This window comes from Hyperoodon ampullatus, assembly GCF_949752795.1.
Source record: "Hyperoodon ampullatus genome assembly, chromosome: 2".
Taxonomy (NCBI): Eukaryota; Metazoa; Chordata; class Mammalia; order Artiodactyla; family Ziphiidae; genus Hyperoodon; species Hyperoodon ampullatus.
This window is the reverse complement of record NC_136915.1, coordinates 158,161,971-158,181,022: the sequence shown is the minus strand read 5'-3', so window position 1 is coordinate 158,181,022 and position 19,052 is coordinate 158,161,971. Positions and strand designations below refer to the sequence as shown.

At 39.3% G+C, this 19,052-nt stretch overlaps 1 protein-coding gene across 1 annotated transcript; it reads right to left on the bottom strand.

The window, feature by feature from the left end:
- Positions 1–7,629: 7,629 nt before the first annotated feature.
- Positions 7,630–17,418, bottom strand: ARPC5 (actin related protein 2/3 complex subunit 5; the record flags this gene model as incomplete). Its single annotated transcript, XM_079697844.1, has 4 exons — positions 7,630–9,013; positions 12,454–12,630; positions 14,826–14,907; positions 17,276–17,418. The coding sequence occupies 4 exons, from the start codon at positions 17,416–17,418 to the stop codon at positions 8,951–8,953; spliced, it is 465 nt and encodes a 154-aa protein (XP_079553970.1). The 3' UTR covers positions 7,630–8,950.
- Between the last annotated feature and the right edge of the window lie 1,634 nt (positions 17,419–19,052).

The window sequence follows — 19,052 nt, the reverse complement described above, 5'->3', positions numbered from 1 at the left end:
AAATCCAATAGATATGTTAGACATTTGACACTCCTTATTGATTTATGCCCCATAACAACTTCATGCTGCAGATGACATTGTATTTACAGATGAATACACAGGCTCAGAAAGGTTAAGCAAATTAACAGAGATCACATAGCTTGTGTGGTCTGTTTGTTCCAAAGTAAAAGCTTGTTTTATCCCACCATATCACCTGCATTTCTTATAATATTCCATTTGAAGTCCTTCATGTAGTGGAAAAAGTTTTGTTTATAACCAGACTCTTAAATTCTAGTTGATCACTGTAATGTGTATATTTCTCTAGGTGATATAATTCTCCAAGCTAACTTCATTAAAATGGGGACTATACCAATATTCATGCATTCATCATTCAACAAAAGGTGCCTGGTCCTTCAATAACATATATGAGGGACCCCAATTACATGCAAGTTTTATAAAGTGACCAGAGGTAAATAATCCAAGGACTCTGCCTTAGAAGAATCTATTTATGAAACACATATTTATTGTTTTCTGAAAGGAGAATCCCGTTTCTGAAACTTTTCTCCTTTATGTTCCATCCACGGAGTTACTGTGATAGTTTGCATGTTAGTAAAGTGAGATCCAGACTACTCCTCACAGTTGATTGGTCCAGAGGTTGGTTCTAGACTCAAGCTGGGCCAATCAGAATCCTTCCCTGGGACATTGGAAGTTGAACTAAGAAAGAGAAGTCAGTCTTGGTCTGGGTGCTTGAACTTCAAGATGGAAAACTTGGGGGGCTTCTGATGGACACATTTTGTCACTTGACTGGTAAAGGAGAGGAAGCTGGTTGGTAATAAAAATAAGAATGGAGCAGACCTGCAGAGAAAGGTAGGTATCAGTTTTAGGTAGTAGGCACATAAGGTTAACCAAAGCTTTAGTTAATATCATCTTCTACAGCATCGGGTAGCACCATTTATGCTGATTTCCTATGAGTGGCACACCTTAGAATGCAACCTCAATGAATGGGGTCCCTTGGAGTTGTGATATTAGACAGTCCTATTTTTAGTTGGAGATGGGGCTGTAGATAAAGGCCAGGACCAACCAAATAACTCAGGTATTGAATATAATTGAATGGCACGCATACTGTCACTTCACCCCTCTAAAACCCAATGCAGACATCACTAGTGATAATGGTTCGCCTTCCTGCTGGCTCCCAACATGTCCTACTCAGCATAGCACTCCAGTCACCATTAAGCAGCATGTGCCTTGCCTATATACTTCCTGGTCCAACAGCTGTAGCATGTCATTCATAAATGGCTTTGTCTCAGCAGCAGATGTTTTCCCTCTAGCTAGAACAAACACTGGGGATTATATCCAAATTAAGGAAATCTTTTGCTTTTTGTCTGAGGACTAAGAAAATTGGAACCAATGTTCAATCACTTAGTGATACCATGATATCAGTTAATTAACTTGTTTTAATACCTGAAAAATAAGGATTGCATCTTACATACACCAAGTAGCCCCTGGTTTGTATTGGGTTGGCCAAAAGGTTCATTTGGGTTTTTCTGTAACATCTTATGGAAAAATCCGAACGAACTTTCTGGCTAACGCAATGGATACTTGATTGAATGACAGTGAATTGTACCTTAACATGTGAAATACTTTGGGTAGTGTTAGCTGTCCATCTTAAGAAAACTACCCTCAAGTCCTGAAAAAGGCAAGCAAGCTAGTCAATTAGGAACTCTGTGGGACTTCTGCCTGAGGACAAACTAATCACTGGGATCCTTAAATTTGGAACTGTAATTATTGAGTAGGAAAAAAAAAATCAATGTTTTCAAATAAAAAAATCTAAAATTGAAGATCATAAAAACAATAAAGGAAACTTTAAAAATTTTTTATATTTTAAATTTGGAGCTGGGAAAACCTTTCTAAATATGACTTGAGCACTAAAAACTATGAAAGAAAAGATTAATAAACTCAATTATAGAAAAAGGGAATAACTTTTTATTCATAATAAAAACCGTCAAAAGACAAACTGCAAGAAAATATTTGATATTTCTATGACAAATAAAAGGCTTATATCCCTATGATAAAAAGAGCTCCCACAAATCGATAAGAAAAAACCCCCATCAAATTGGGCAAAGGAAATACAGAAATAGAAAAGAAAACTGGCTCTTAAAACATATGAAAAGATGCTCAACCTCATTTACATGAAAAGAGATGCAAATATATGATATCATTTTTTTAACCTATGAGATTTGCAAAGATATAAATGTCTGATTACAAACACATAGGGAAGATGGGCGGAGGGGAACAAACGTTCTCCTACATCACCAGAGGAAGTGTAATTGGTGTTCTAAGGAAGGCAATCTATCAAAATTACAAATACATACTCTTTGACCTAAAATTTCACTTTTAGAAATTTATCTATAAATAGGTTTGAACATATGTAAAATGGTTTATGCAATGTTGTTCAACGTTAATTCATCATAGCATCATTTATAATTACAAAAGATCAGAAACCACCTAAATCAGTAAGGAAATGGTTAGGTAACTTATGGTACATTTATTTATACAATAGAATATTACACAGTCATAAAAGAGAATAAGGGAGTTCTTTAGGTACTGACAGGAAATTATTGCCAAAATATACTTAACGAAAAAGCAAGGTACAGAACACTATTTATAGTATGTTAGTATTTATATAAACAAAGGGGGAAATATATAGGCATTTGCTTATAAATGCATACACTATATCTGTAAGGATGCCCAAGAATTTAGTAATATTAGTTGATTGTTAAAAGGGGAACTGGGGGGGAGGGGAAAATAACCATAGTACATCTTTTTTGCCTTTTGGATATTGAACAATACAAACAAATTTATTTGAAAATAAATAAATTAAAATTAAAAAAAGGTAAACTTTACTGACTTTTAACTCAGTCATCAAATAGAAGAAAAGCTTAATTTAGAGATACTTCTGGAATCTTGATTCAATTTTTGGATAAACAAAAGGAGGCATCGTGTTATTCAGCAGCATTGTCCATTTACAGCATTCATGACCCTAAGAGTTGACATGATTGGAAAATCTTAAGTATAAATAGAGTCAGGAAAGGTGGTTATAAGTTCATGGATACTATTTAATAATTTTTACCTTTAAGGAAAACAAAAAGTATTGGGACACATCTCCGATCTTAGAAGGTGATGCCACAGAATAATGAAAGCTGGTCCATTGCAAATTCCCTTGATGCCACTGGCAGTCAGATGTGAGCTGGAATTCTGTCCTTCGGTCACTTTCTCTGGTAACTTGCAGAGCCACACACTATAACGGCTGCACATGTTACCCACCATGGCTCTAATTTCCACCTAAGGCTGATAAATTTTCTGCCTAAATGTCCACATTGAAGTGAATTGAATTTGTGACTAAACTTGATTGGATCTAGGCTATTTGAACCTAAGGAGGATTTTACTCTCTGCATAGCTCTCAAATTTTTGCTTCTAATATGTTCTCCTATTCAGGCATCCTAGGACCTGTCCATAGAACTTGGAGATATCTTAGTCAGATGATTTGGCTCAATCAATACTATGCAACTAACAGATATCTGCTGAACATCAACTATGTCAAGGGATTGTGGAGAATGAGTAAGACATGGCTACTATGACTCCAGGAAGGCCACAGAGTCTTCTGGAAGACTCATAGGAAGGTAAAGAGGGTGTCCTGGGGAACACTAGCTAAATGCTCGGCTGGAAAATGTGTTAAGTCTTAGAAAGCTGGACTATGGAATTCAGTAGGTGAGTCACATACCATTCAATTTGTATTTCATGTATCCGGCCTTTAGGCAACTGTCTCGTAGTGAAAGAGATGAAAACATAGATAATTTATGTTTATTCTCTTTAAACATACAAGTAACATAAATGACGAAGGACAACGGAAATGCAAGCGTGAACTCTGAGTCCTCTGGTGCTTGTGGTTCATCAATGTGGGAAAGTAGCACCACCTTGAGGCCGATGAGATGCTGTATTTCTGTGCGTCCCAGGCTTCTGTAGCTTGACTGACTGGTATAAGAGGCACCTGCATTTTAGTACACAGAACATTTTAATGCTGGGGTTTTCACCTATTCTGTCAGTGATGTTGGGCTGAGGTGGAGAGGCCGGGGGGCAAAAATCCATGGCAGGAATACGCACAAAAGAAGTCTTCTTTTAGAGCACTCGTTTCTAAAATGTTCTGAGCTCATTTAATTTGTTTTTTAATTGGGCTTACCTTCCCATTCCCAATCACTTTGGTGCTCTTTGGACTCTTTTTGTCTATAAGGTTAAGTTATTTGTAAATCGAAAGGGGAAATAACGTATTTAAAAATTGGCCCTAGATTTCGGGTTATTTGCTCAATTGCTGGCCAAAGCAATCTATGGAAATAAAAATCAGCATTTTTGTAGTTTAGAAATAAGCAATTCAAATATTTTGAGTCATTTGGGGAATTGTGGGAGGGCATTACTTAATCTGCCTGAGAACCACATATTTAATTAGTAGAAATGATTCTGAGTGCCTGGGCATGAGCGTAAGATAAACTAATTGGAAAAATGAGGCAGGAGGGTAGAGAGAGGAAAGAGAGGGAAGGCAGGCAGTAGAGGCAGGGACTGAAGAAAGAGAAAAATAAAATAGAGAAGAAAAGAATTAGGGAAAGGAAAGGCTACAAGAAGTGGGAAGGGTGGAGGAAGACAACAGCAGGTTAGAATTTATCTAAACCCAACTCAAGGCTGGCCAACATGTGATGGCGCCAGGCACAATGAACACAGTCAAATATTTGCTGTTGGGTTGGTGCCTGGTGAATGGTGGGTTGGTTCCTTATCCATGCAGTCTGTGATTTTGATCCTGATTTCCTCACACCCCGAGTTATCTCAGGAATTTCCCATTTCTCAGGATTTCCCCTAAAAACTAACCTTCAACTGGCTTTGAAACTGGAATGTGAGGGCACTCCAGAAGCGTGGACAGAAAAAAGCTTCCAATTTGGGGTACCTCCAAAATGGAACACCAGGCAATTATATTGAAGGTGGCCAAAGTGATTCCTAGGATCAATTAAGCAAATAATTTTTAGTTTATGACCAATAAACTCTTTAACTTGGCTAATGAAATGAGAGATTGCAGCTCTGGTTCTTGCTAAATGGAATTATGACAAAACTAATGAAAACAGAACTTCATTAGTTAAAAGACATCATCTATGAAAACATGGAAAAGAGGAACCTATTAAAAATACTGGGTAAAGCGCAAGACACAAGAGAAACTGCATGCTTTGAGAAACCCAACCCTCAGACACTTTTTTCTAGTGGAGTTATGTATGTTTTGGGTATTGGCCTCTACCTTACACTTTAGTAATCATCAAAAGGCAAGCAAAACTCACGATATAAAAATAGCAACGCTACACTTTGTGTGCTGCTGAGTATGCCTCTAGTGTAGCAGCACTTCTCCAAATCTTTCTTTTGACTTCTCTGCTTGTCAACTTTTGCTTCATTTAAGGGCTCTGGAGTGGATTTTACCTCTCAAGATTAACGCCCAAGCATCAAGATTAGAGATTCCTAGAGAAAGCCCAATGCTCATCTGTCCTGGAAACACCTATGTTCCCCAAGCACCAGAGTTGAGAAACAAGGGTGGTACAACCTTGGAGTCAGGCAGATGTGAGTTGGAATTCATTTCCTGCAAACTGTGTGTCTTATATATATTCTCTAAGCTTCAGCTCTGAAGATAAAGTATGATGGGACTGACACATAGTTAAGTACTCAATAAAGGGTGGCTTTTGTGTTTTAGCCCACCTACTCTCACTCAGAATCTTGCTTCGGAAATGAAAAGCCATTATTACTACCACACGCTGCGGGTACTACGCCTTTGGTTTCCTGCTATTTGTGTTATATCTATTTGTGTTATATTTCATACATTTCATAAGCTTGGGTAACTCTGGGCCACATGGACCTATGCAAGACTCCTGATATTGTTTCAATGTTTCAGACTACTTTTAAATGAACACTAAACATAACTGATGTTTTAAGAAATGATCAAAAATACTTAAAGGATAAAATTATTCATATCCATTTTTTATAAGTGAAGCTCTTTATTACTTTCTTTCCTATAAAATTTAAATTTCCCATTCTTTTACTACTGTAAAAGGCATGAGACTCAGTGACCATCAATGTCTATTTCAGCTAAAAATTTTTATCAAAAAGCTCATGACTTTCTTGAGTGTCCCTTGGAGATACTTCACCACAACCTAATCCTCTTAATAAATTTCACTGTCTATAACTTTGTTAAAAACATTAAAACCATAAAGACAGTGACAATTAAACCTACTTCGACTTTCTCTTCTTTCTACTCTGTCCATTTCAGTTGGACCTGCCCCTTCTGCCTGTGCACGACCTAGTTCTGACTGATCTCAGTTTACTCCAGTCGACCCTGACCTCGCTACTGCCTCAACACTGATTAACTGCACTTACAAATACTAATTACTTCGCAATTAGGCTGAAAGCAACTTGTGAGCAAGATCAACGTTACTTTTCCACTATGTCCTTTGTGATCATGGGGAACACAGTTCATGCTTAAAAAATATTCAGTTAATTTGTCCCATCTACAGATGAATTTCACCTGTGTGTTGATGGAATGCTGTAACACATCATCATACTATCAAGTATGACATTCGATAACAGTTACCTAAACGGTAGCTATTGAATGACCAACAAAGGGTACGCGTGCCATTTTTTCCCCTTTAAAAGTGGCAAAAACAAAACGCACAGAAATAGTTAAAAACAAACCACTGAGACTCAAGTAGAAGGGAATGGGTGCCCAGAGTGTCCCTTAGCATTTACATCTTTTTTCCACAATTCATGCTGATTATACCCCCTCTCTCCACCACGATGGTGCTGTATCACAGTTAGTATCACCTGGGCTGACATTTAGCCAAGATGCATCAGTTGAGCCACTTGTTTCCAGCTGGTGTCCGTTCTGACTCAGCCCCTGTGCTGTTCTGTTACGTATTTCAATTATCTCCGTTGAGTAAAGCTGTTGGCAAACTTCGAATACACCCATTCCTGTGACTATAAAATATGGAACTCCGGAACTTTCCCCAACACTATAGTCATGAAAGTGATGTTAAGAAGGACTTTATGAAAAAGTACTGCAATATCACTTGTTTTCATTTTAAAAGTTTGTATGTGGTTATGTTATACCTATTTGGCCACCTCTAATACCTATAGCTTAGCTTTTCTTACTCATAGCCCTCTGAATTGCCTGCAAGTTTCTAAAGCTTTAAAGGGGGAATCTAGCCAGGTGCAGTGGGAAGGCAATCAGAGGTTGCCTTGAGTAGGTAAGGACAGTAGATGCGAGGTGTAAGAAAGAGTTCAGAAGCTGGGAATAAACGACTGCAGCTGCTGGACTAATCTGCACAATCTAGCCTAGGTCTCTGAGCAGTGACACTACAGGTGTTCAGCGGACATCCAGAGGGCTACGGAATCACTGCAGAGGCTTCATTATTAATATTTATTAATGACCCTCTCTTCTTCTCTTGAATAAAGTAGTTTTATAAACCTTCTACACAAAATTCGTTGCCAAAGAGTATAATAACCTGGTGGTAAAACAGGAACTCTTTCTTCTTCATTAACTATGCATTCATAAGTATTAAAGTAAGAGTAAAATAAATTATTCAACACTGACATTTTATTTTCTGAAGTTTATCATTTTTACAAAACAGAACAAAAAGCAGGTATCAAAAACAGCAAAGAGTTTACAGAATTTCTGCACCAGTTTTCACACAAGTCAGTGATTATGACACTGGTGTCTAATGTAAATACTAGATACAGTCTGATTTCCCTCATGGTCATAAGCATTCAGGTGACTTGTTTTAGAGCTACTGAATAATTACTTTTTCATAAGCACCGGTCATTTTTTGAGAACCGATTTGGTTTGTCCAACAAAGTGAACACTTTTTGATGTGTGGCATTTTCTTTTTTTAAAAAACACTGAGCTAAAATACAGAATGTGTATGTGTTTGGATCCTAACCAAATCTTCTGAGATCCCAATAATTACCCTGAAAAACACTGAAGACATTTATAGGACATATTAAATACTAGTTATATACCTCATAATGTCGAAGGCAGCTACTATAAAAGAAAATAGCATTTCATTCAGAGGCTGCCCAGAGTTTCAACTACATCATAGTTTCCACATCCTTCCTGATTTGGAGTAGTTTCCCCAAATAGGGCCATATTATTAGAAAAAAAAAGTTTTATGCTCATGCCAAACAGGGTCTGGCATTTTACAGATACATTTGTGTAGAGCAAGATTCCTTGCTCTGTACCCTGGGTGACCACAAAGAAATCAAGAGGCCATGATTACTGGATGCTGAGAGGAAGAAGCGTACTTAAACTCACATAATGTGGAGGCAAGCAGAAACAGAGTTGGAACTTGGTTGTGGTGTTCAGCCACCACTTGTTCCAGAAACACATTTCATTTAAATAAGGGAAGTACAGTCCAGTTTTGCAATGTTAATAGCTGCCAGTCTCTCAAAAATTTTTTATAAAGATCATTTCCTGGCTAGCAATGAGTTAGGAAACTGGCCTCAAATTCTGATTAAATTTCTCACTACTATTCAGAACAAAACCAAAAAACCGCTCCCAAAAACCAAACAACAAGAAAACCCCCTACACCAGCCAATAGGGGTTAACAATTGCACAATTAAACTTGAATGTAAATTACGCTATGTACAGACTGGTATACACATCACTGAAATCATTTTGAGAGAATGAGACATTCCTGTTGAAACATTTCTTCTACTTTGTCCCAATTTCATTAAAGAAAAACTGATATGTAATTTTCTTCTTTATAGATATGAAAAGGAAACAAGAAGGCAAAGCTGAGAGAAACAGATGCTACCCAAAGGGCAGCGGTGGCATTTGGTTGTTTTGGTCTTTGTACCAGCAACTCCCACCCCATGGGAGATATCCGTTCCCGCCGGACTACACGGTTTTCCTTGCAGTCAAGACTCGAACAATGGACCCCACTCCTCCAGCAGCAAGTGCCTAAACACAAACCAAAGTGTCAATGTTGGCAGAATCATAAAGGCTCAATTCTCACACCAAGCAAAACATTTTTCTTTCTTCTTTTATTTTTTTAACATCTTTATTGGAGTATAATTGCTTTACAATGGTTAGTTTCTGCTGTATAACAAAGTGAATCAGCTATACGTATACATATATCCCCATATCTCCTCCCTCTTGAGTCTCCCTCCCACCCTCCCTACCCCACCCCTCTAGGTGGTCACAAAGCACGGAGCTGTTCTCCCTGTGCTATGCGGCTGCTTCCCACTAGCTATCTATTTTACATTTGGTAGTATATATATGTCCATGCCACTCTCTCACTTCGTCCCAGCTTACCCTTCCCCCTCCCTGTGTCCTCAAGTCCATTCTCTATGTCTGAGTCTTTATTCCTGTCCTGCCCCTAGGTTCTTCAGAACCTTTTTTTTTTTTTTTTTTTTTCAGATTTCATATATATGTGTTAGCATACGGTATTTGTTTTTCTCTTTCTGACTTACTTCACTCTGTATGACAGTCTCTAGGTCCATCCACCTTGCTACAAATAACTCAATTTCGTTTCCTTTTATGGCTGAGTAAAATTCCATTGTATACATGTGCCACATCATCTTTATCCATTCATCTGACGATGGACCCTTAGGTTACTTCCAAAAACATTTTTCTTAAAGGAAGAATGTGTGCAGCAATTGATTTTGGATTCACTCATTTTCACAAGTATTTCTTAAGCACCTATTATGGGCCAGGCACTGTTCTTAGCAATGGGGATACAGTAATTAAAAAAAAAAAAACCTTCAGAGTCCCTGCCCTCAGGTGTTTACATTCTAGTGAGATCCTAGTTTACATTCTAGTGTGTTGTTTTCAAATAATAATATGTTCTTAAAGATCTGCAGCATGATGTTTTTGCCGCAAACAGGTGCTCAAATATAAATTTAGGACATTCGCTCTGCTCTCAGCAGTGTCAGGAAGAAATTCAAACTGGGATCAACCATTTTAAGTTCCGTTTAGACTAGTCAGTTTGTCAGATTTTTCTTTTTGCAAGCTAAGAAAATACTATTTAATAGCTAAGAACTTAGGAACTTTGAGTTTGCCTTGGAAAACTGGAAGTTATGACTAAGAATTAGGAATTTGAAGCTCTGGTTTACTTGTGGTCGGAAACACTTACTGAATACCTTTGTGTACTGGGTACTGTGCTAGATGCTGGGGGTACAAAAGTGAACAAATACAGCATTCGAGCTACTGAGAAGGGACAGACATATAAACAGATCATTTAAATATAATATAATACATGAAATGACAGAGCTATGCTTTGGGTGCTATAAAAGCACAAAGAGGGGCATATACCCAACCTGAGGGCATAGAGGAATGTGAAATGGTGAGGGAAGGCTTCCTGGAGAAAACGATACATTAAATGGATAAGTAGATGACAGATTGACATAAAGGGTAAAGAGGCACTGGGGCAGAGAGAAAATCATGAGCAAAGGCACAGAGGTGTGAAACATTATGGTGTGTTCAGGGAAAACACATTACTATGCTTACTGCTGGAGCATAAGGGGAAGAACAACATGGAAGATGAGGCTCGACCTGGGAACTTGGACTTGATTCTGCAGGTGATTCACAAGGGTAGATTTGGAAGTTAGAGACAAGCATTCTGGCAACTGGGGGGAGAACAGATTTGAGGGAGGCAAAACTGGTAGCCAAGAGATCAGTTTAGGAAACTATAGCAACAAAATGTTAGAGATGGTTGAGTGGATGATCTGAGAAGTATGTAGGAGGTAAGACTGTCAAAAACTGGTGACTGTTAGGAAGAAATGAAGACTTAACACATGCCTCAGTTTTCCAGTCTACAAAAGGGGAACAGCAAGCATTCCGTCCTAGCATTTTTATGAGGATTAAATGAGTTAATATTTATAAAGTGCTTAGAATACAGTAACTGCTCAGTCAATGTTTGCTATGATCCTGAAACTATACTGAAACTAGGCTGATAGGTTTTAATGCTGGCTCTTCATCTGTAAATTGAGGATGATAAAGATATTTATATATCTCATAGGGCTGTTGTAAGGATCACATGAAACATAAACTAAAAGTACAGCAGCTGGTGAATAAAAAGTATTCCATGAATAGGATGACTATATCAATTATTCTCCAAACTGATACACTGTAGAGTAAAAGGGAACTATTCATAATTATGTTGGGGACAACAGGCATAAACTGGGGCTGTCTTGGGAAAACTGGGAGGTATGATAATCCTATCCATAAATGTTAGCTCTTTATATTTGACAGTGTATGAGGAATAAAGTGACTTGATCCACGTAAAACAGCAAGTTTTACTACCTATTCATACCTTACATGTGTGTTTTTACTCAGATACCAAGATAATAGCTTCTGAAAAACTGAGTTTTGGTAACTGTAAGATGTTAGCGAATATATACCTTACCTGTGGTTGGTTCTATTTGAATGTTACACTGCTTATATCTATACCAATATAATATAAGAGTTGGGTATTAAAGATTACCTTACCAATTTTTTACCTGAAGCTAAAAATTCCCCTTAGCCATTTTTTTTGGGGTGGGTGGGGGGCGGATAGTATACCAGCATATGCTTACATTGCAAAACAAAATGCATGAAAAGAGAAAAAAATATATAAGAATTCTTGATCCCACCTCCAATTTCATTTTTTTAAACTGTGGTAAAATATAACATAAAATTTGCCACATTAGCCATCTTTAAATGTAAAATTCAGTGGCATTAATTACATTCAAAATATTGTACAGCCATCACTGCTATCTATTTACAATACTTTTTCAGCTCTCCAAATAGAAACTCTGTACCCATTAAGCAATAACTCTCTATTCTCCCTTCTCCCCAGCCCCTGGTCATCTCTAATCTACTTCTGGTCTCTATGAATTTGTCTATTCTAGATATTTCATTTAAGTGGAATCACACAGTATTTGTCCCTTTGTGTCTGGCATATTTCACTTTGCATAATGTTTTCATGGTTCATTCATGCTGTAACATGTATCAGAACTTCCTTTTTTTTGGTCAAATAATATACCATTGTATGTATGTGTCACATTTTGTTTATCTGTTCATCTGTTGATGGGCACTTGGGTTGTTTCCACCTTTTGGCCATTGTTAAAGAATTCTTGATTTTATTACTTACTTTCTTTTCAAAGTTTTGATTTAGTTCAAAGTTCAAGATTGTGTTTAATAAAGAATAATCATTACTGAATAAACTTAAGTGTTGCATATCAGCGTCTCTTAAGACCAAGGCTAGTAAGCATAAATCTAAACTTTCATTTTCATGCATTTATTTGTAAGAGCAAAGATGTATAACCAAAAAGTCAAAATAGTTATTTAGGTGAGAGGCTGTCATTGTTATTCTCTATTACAAAGGAATCAGTCATATAAGTGTATAATTCATAACTTACCTTTTCATGCCACTGCAATAACATAGCACTGCTATTGTCAGAGGGGCTCTCAAAGCCCTTATAAATATACTTCATTAGGAGATCCACACCATTCTTGTCCAGGGATTGAACTGCCTTTTCAATATCATTAGCTTTAAAAGAGATGAGCACCTTCAAGACAATGCTGCCTGCTCGATCCTGAGGGTAAATAAGTAACATCATTTAGACTCATTTTTGTGTGTGGGGTTACAGTTTTAGAAAGGCTACACTGAGAATGTGACATCTGAGTAAAGACCTGAAGGAAAGAGGAAACTTGTGGCGTACTTGAGGAAACTATTTCAGACAGAGAAAAGGATAACTGCTGTTAGTGTGTGTTCAGTGTGTTCAAGGAATAGCAAGAAGACCCAAGGTGGCTGGAGCAGAGTGGAGGACAGGAAGTCAGATAGGTAGTGGGAAGACAGAGCACATAAGCCCTGCAGGCCCTTGTGAGGACTTTGGCTTCCTGTCAGAGAGAAGAGAAGATGCCGGGAGGTTCTGAGAAGAACAGGGATATAATCTTACACTTTAACAGGACCAGTTGGCTGCCATGTTGAGACTAAGCCGGGGGCAGTGGGGTTGGAGGACAAGGCAGACGAAGAAGCAGGGAGACCAGTTTGGAAGTTACTGCAATAAGACAGGCCGGTTTTGGCTAGCATGGTAGCAGCGGAGGTGGTCAGAAGTGGACAGATTCTTGATATATTTGAGGGTAGAGCGGAAAGGATTTGCTTACAGACAGATGTGATAAGTTATCAATTTATTAAATCAATACATTTCACTTCTTGATCTTAAAAAAAAAATACAAAACAAAAAAAGAGGAAACTAAATTGCAGTTCTACCATCAACCATCCTTCAGAAATAAGTTATTAATAAACAAAAATTTAAGTTTTTAAAACTTATTTTTTTTCACATCTATAGTCACTTGACTATAGATATAGTGATCTTCATTCATAATGATCTTTTTTATTTGATAAAAGGCTGCTCTAACAGCAAAGTTATTTTTTTACCCTTCAAGCCAAGCACAGGGAACACTTCATTTCCCCTTTCAACGTTTCTCTTTCTATTCAACACAAAGTGATACCTTCAGCATTCCAACTGGTCAGATTTTACAGTATGTTTCTACCACCTGTTGTTATCTTCAGTTTAAAGACTATGCAATTACCCTATTTAGAAAAATATCCTTGTACCCAGAGCTATAATCTCCCATCCAAAGCTATGATAAAAAACTACCCATATAAAAGCAGAAGGTGGTAAACTGAAATTTCAATGACATTACTCACTTTTAAAAACCAAGGAAATATTTCCCCTTATAAAAGATTATGTGGCCTAGATAATTATTATGCATTTACCTAAGTTATTACTTACTAGTATTCAACTAAGGAGATTCTTGGGGCTCCTAGGATGTATGAATAGCTATGGACAGTGGGGTCAATGCTCTGGGCTTCATTTTAAACAATAAATAAGTAAATAGGTTCTTAAGAATTACTGAAAGACTGTTACAGGGAATTTAATTATACAACTTTTCTGAAGGGCAATTTGGCAATACCATATGTACCAAAGCCTTAAGAAAATGTGCAGTGTAAAATCCAGCCATTCACTTCTAGAAATTTATTCAAAGGAAACAATTAAGAATTTACCAAAAATTGTTCATTTCAGTACTGTTTATGACAGAAAAAAGGTCAATTATCTAAATATATGATAAAAGATTATATAACTAAACTGCAGCATTATCTATAGGCAGCCATTAAAAAAGATATTGCAGAAACAAACTTATTGCCAAGTAAAGACGTTCATGTATGCTGCTATACAGTTGAAAAAGCAGGTTATAAAATTCCATTTTCATTAAAAAAAAACCACTCATAGAAAAACTCTATAAGCATATAGCAACACCAAAAAGTCATCTATGGGTCAGCGGTAGGATTATGGATGATTATTTTTTTATTCTCCCACATTTCTGAGTTTTCTATAATATTTAACAGAATTAAATATTAGAATTTAATTCTATGAAAATGGTAGAATTTTAAAAACATCTTTAAAAAGCAAGTAGAAACTCTTTATTTTGTGAAAGTTTTATTCTTCAAGCCTTTGCTTAAATTCAACCTGAGTGGCCTCCTCTAAAAACACACAGATCTCTCCAATGTTTGAACTTAGTGTGTCTACCATGCAGGATTATCACAACTCAATGTTAGAGTGCTATTTTTTCTTATATAAATTTTCTACCTATCAAATTACATTGTAAGCTCTTCTATGTCAAAGATAGTAAATAGTTAAAATATTTGTTGATTGTGTGACACTTCAGAGGATTTTGGTAAGAATGCTAAGATATCAGCAGAGAGCGCGTGTTGTCTGTGACTCACCTTCACTGCCTGGCTCTTGGTGTTGATAGGGGGGTTTTTCAGAGCTGCCTGTAGGGCAGCTGTCATGTTTCCTGTGATGGAGGTTAAGGGGATAGCAAAACAGGCAGTCTTCAGGAAAGCACCGTAACTCCCAGGAACCACTGGTTCTTAAGAGTTGACGTTATGCATAGAAAGAAAAATTAGTATGATTGCTATGTTCAATACTGGAAAATTCAACATGTTGGTTTCAAGGATGTCCATCATAGGTAAAATACTGAAAGCAAAAGAGAACACTCAATTTTTAAAAAATAAAGCAAAAACTGTTTCATCCTTTGTTCTAATTAGTAACTGAACACCTTGATAACCTTTCATTCTCCAGTAAGACATATATGCAAACATTATCCAGAGTGACATTTTTTAAAATTCTAAAATATATATCAGAATTATTAGGCACCAAAATGAAATAGCCTATCCTCAACCAAAATACATCTTTTTATGTGATTCTAACTGGAAAAATAAAGACCAAACTTTAACTAGAATTATATTCTATATTAACTGAAATGCTGGTAGAAAGTGCTGGCAGATTACTCTAGCAATCTGAATGATATACATTAGCAATCTCTCAATATTGATGAAAAGAGGCATTATAGAAGAAATAATAATTCAATGACCCTTAGGTGGCAGCTTAATTTTTCTGTTTTGGATATTTTCTCTCATATTTCATAGATATCATTCAAACTGTCTTAGGCCACACCTATTAAATTCAGTCTCACTTTGAAAGCACCAGTGAGTTAGCAAGTATGAGAAACAGAAGGCCAATTAGACCGTCAGAACGTACAGGCATTTCCCTAAAAGGAAAACCACACAGAGTTCACTTGTTCCTCCATCTGTAGTGCCTGAACAGGGCTTGTCTCTTCTTGTAACAAGAGTAGAAGAGACAATATCTTTATAGTTTAAGATGAATAGATTAAAAAGAAGATTCACTATATGGATACAGCAGTCATTTAAGAGTCATCACATGTCACCTAAAATAAGTTAAGTCTCACAAAACATCATTTATGCATCACCAAGAATGTTTTTACACAGAATAATCTTCACCACTTATGTTCTGAAGAAAAAGGTCTGACCAAAAAAAACTATGGTTGGTGGTAGGCTGTTATTTTCAAGGCTTAATGGATTTCTAGAGAAGCATGCCTTTTGCAGATTGGCTCATTTATAAGACCTCAAACATTTAAGTATTTAAATAATGCAAAACAGCAACAGCTGATTGGGAAAGTCATGGAAACCAAAGAAACATCTGTATGTTGATAAATGTCTAATGCTGTATTTTAGGCACTTCTAAGACCAGCTATGGCTGCTACCAAATATTTTCACTCATACATTTCCCCATTTAATTTAATAGGACACTGATGAGAAAAGAGTCTAACAAGGCTTCCTAACCTTATGAATACACCCAAGAATAATTAGAAATGAGTGAGTTCAGTAATTGAGAATCTCTAAAACTACAGCTTTGGTTATTGCAACATTTACATTTTACTAAAAGAGATCTGATGCAAATGCGCCCTCAAAGTAATGAATATTTAAATATGCAAAAACAACAACCAGAAACTGACAGCCACATTTTAACTAAATGGAAACGATTCCAGCATTACAAAATGATTCTGTTTTGTACAAATGATTCGCCTTCTATTTTATTCACTGGGGTTTATTTTAAATATTTCCAGGGATTCTCTACGTGCATTCCGCGTTTTCTTTCTATTGTCCTTTGCTTAGCAGGTGAAAGGCTCCCAGCTTCCTTTTGGGCAGTTTTGGTGGTTTTGTACTCACTCCCTTTCCCCCGGTTAACAAATTCTGTGCAATCTATATTTTGCCAAATCCCTCTTATGAAAAAAAAAAAAGGCCACGGACAGAGGGGGCTCAATTCTGCAAACCACCCCATCTCTCCCGGCATGAAGTAAACTATCCTAACGGGGCCAAAACAAAACTACCACCACAATTAAAAGAACATCACTGAAGAAAGATGCCCGTTCCTCCCAATCAGACATGGGTGATAATGAGACTCCGGTAAATACGCTTCTGGGAGGACAACTTCAGCGCCCCGCAACAGCCCGACTGGCCAGCACCAGCGCCGCGAGGGCGCGGCCGGCACCGCGGGTTCCCGGGAGGCGAGAACTTGTTCCTCCATCTGTAGTGCCTGAACCAGGAGCAACCTGAGGAATCGGGGGCGTGGACAGCGCGCCCGGAAGGGCAACTTTCCGAGGGCGGGACCCTGGGGTCTCGGGGCGACTCAGTAGAAATGGGACAGCCCCCTGCCCTCTCAGAACCGCGGACCCAAAGAGACAGGGGTGCTGGGGGCAGCTCCGAACCCGGTCCCCGGCCGGGGCCCGCCGCCCTCACGCCCTGCCCGTAGCGGGGGCCCGGAAGAGGGGCTGGGTTGGGTGGGATGGGGAGGCCGGCGAACAGAAGGATATTGCCGCAGGCAGGAGTCCACCTCGCCCTCGTCGGGCCCGGCCTGCCCGTCGCCCCCGTCTTCCTCGTCCACGAACTTGTTCTCGTCATACTCATCCACGTCCACCTTCCGGAACCGGGCCGACGACACCGTGTTCTTCGACATCCCGATCCGGATCGGTGGCCAAGGCCTCCTCTCGGTGCTGCCTCTACCTTAGCAAGCCCAGCCCAGCTGGAACCCGCAGACTGGCGCCTTCACTTCCCTCTTCCGCTCAGAGGCGTCGCGGGCAGCCGCGGCTCGGGTGGTTCTGGGCCTGCGCGCTGGCCGAGCTCCTTCCTCCTCAGGCTCACGCTCTTCTTGAGCCTCCTACGCCGCCCCTGCTCTCCTCCAAGGGGAGCGCACGAGGGAGGGAGCGCGCTGGACGCAGTGCGCAGGTGCGGGCTCTCTGCAAGGAAGGGGCGGGGCGGGGCGAAGGAGGCGGGGGCGGGAGGGGCGGGGCAGGAGGGAGGGCAGAAAGCGGTGCCGCGGGCAGAGGTAAGAGGCGATTGGTCGTCCTAGTGCGTCACGTGATCGCTAGGGGGTTTCCATAGAAACGCTTCTCTGCGGTCCAGTCTAGAGGGTCTTAGGTTGGCTGCGATGGGCACTGGGGGCGGGTGGCCTTGGCTTTGCTGCAGCCACCGCCGTCAAGGCCCTGTCATCGGGGTCCTGCGTAAGGTCCGGCTGGCACGGACTTGCCTGTGAGGTGGGATGGACTGGTTGCCGGACCAAGTCCCCTGCGGTTGGCAGGAGTATGAGGCGGAGTGATGCACGCCCAGCCGCCCAGCATCGTTCTAGTTGTCAGAGGCATCGCTTCGGACTGTGTGCTGCCCGTGGCTTCGTTCCCGAGCCGGGAGCCCCTTTCTCGGGGTTGGACCTACGCTGCGCGGCCAGCGGGAGGTCCCCAAGGACGGAGTCGAAAGGTCATATCTTATGTCAGTGCTGTGTAACGGCATAGCGGCTGCACCTGCAGAACTCGAACTAGGTATCGTAACCATTGGGAAGGAGGGGGAGGTGTCCGGGTAGGGGCTGGGGTCCGGTGGTAAGACTGGGGTGAACCTGTGGAATTTGGGGTAGGGTCAGTCATTGACATCTTAAAATAGGTGGTTGTTTGGAGCAGGAATGGTAGAAAAGGGTAGGGGCGAGTTACACTCTCTGGCGCTGAGGGGAAACAAAACGTGTAAGGATAAGTTGAAACCAGACCTTTAAGATTTATCTTTATGGTTTAAGATTTATACGGTTCCGCTAGGCCAGCTTTTTATTGTATTTGACATCTCCATTTATGAGAGCAAAGCTCTTATTGAGCAGGTAAAAAGCATTAAAACTGAGGAAATGGTAGTTGGTTTGTGTGTGTAACACTGAAATACAAATATCTGCAGAATAAAATTAATTTGGACGTTTGTCAGGTTTAGTTTAATTTCACCTCTAGCAGAAGGCCGGCTGCTGCCCTAAGTACCTCAGTCCTTGGTTTCCTGTGCTGTAATTGAAAAGAGAACTGGGCTTAGAATCAGAAAACCCTGGCTCGTGTCTTGACTCTTCCTTCCACTCGTAATCTATTGACTGAGGCACACCACTTAAAATTCTGAACGTCAGGTTCCTCATTGCAAAAGTGGGGCTAATAATGTGTACTTAACAAGATTGTTCTGAGGATTAAATACAAGAAAGTGTTTGAAACTCTAAAATTCCGCATAAATATAAATTGCATGTTATCTGTACCATTGATTTTGGCACTAGTCTTATAAATTACTTAATGATATGTTGTG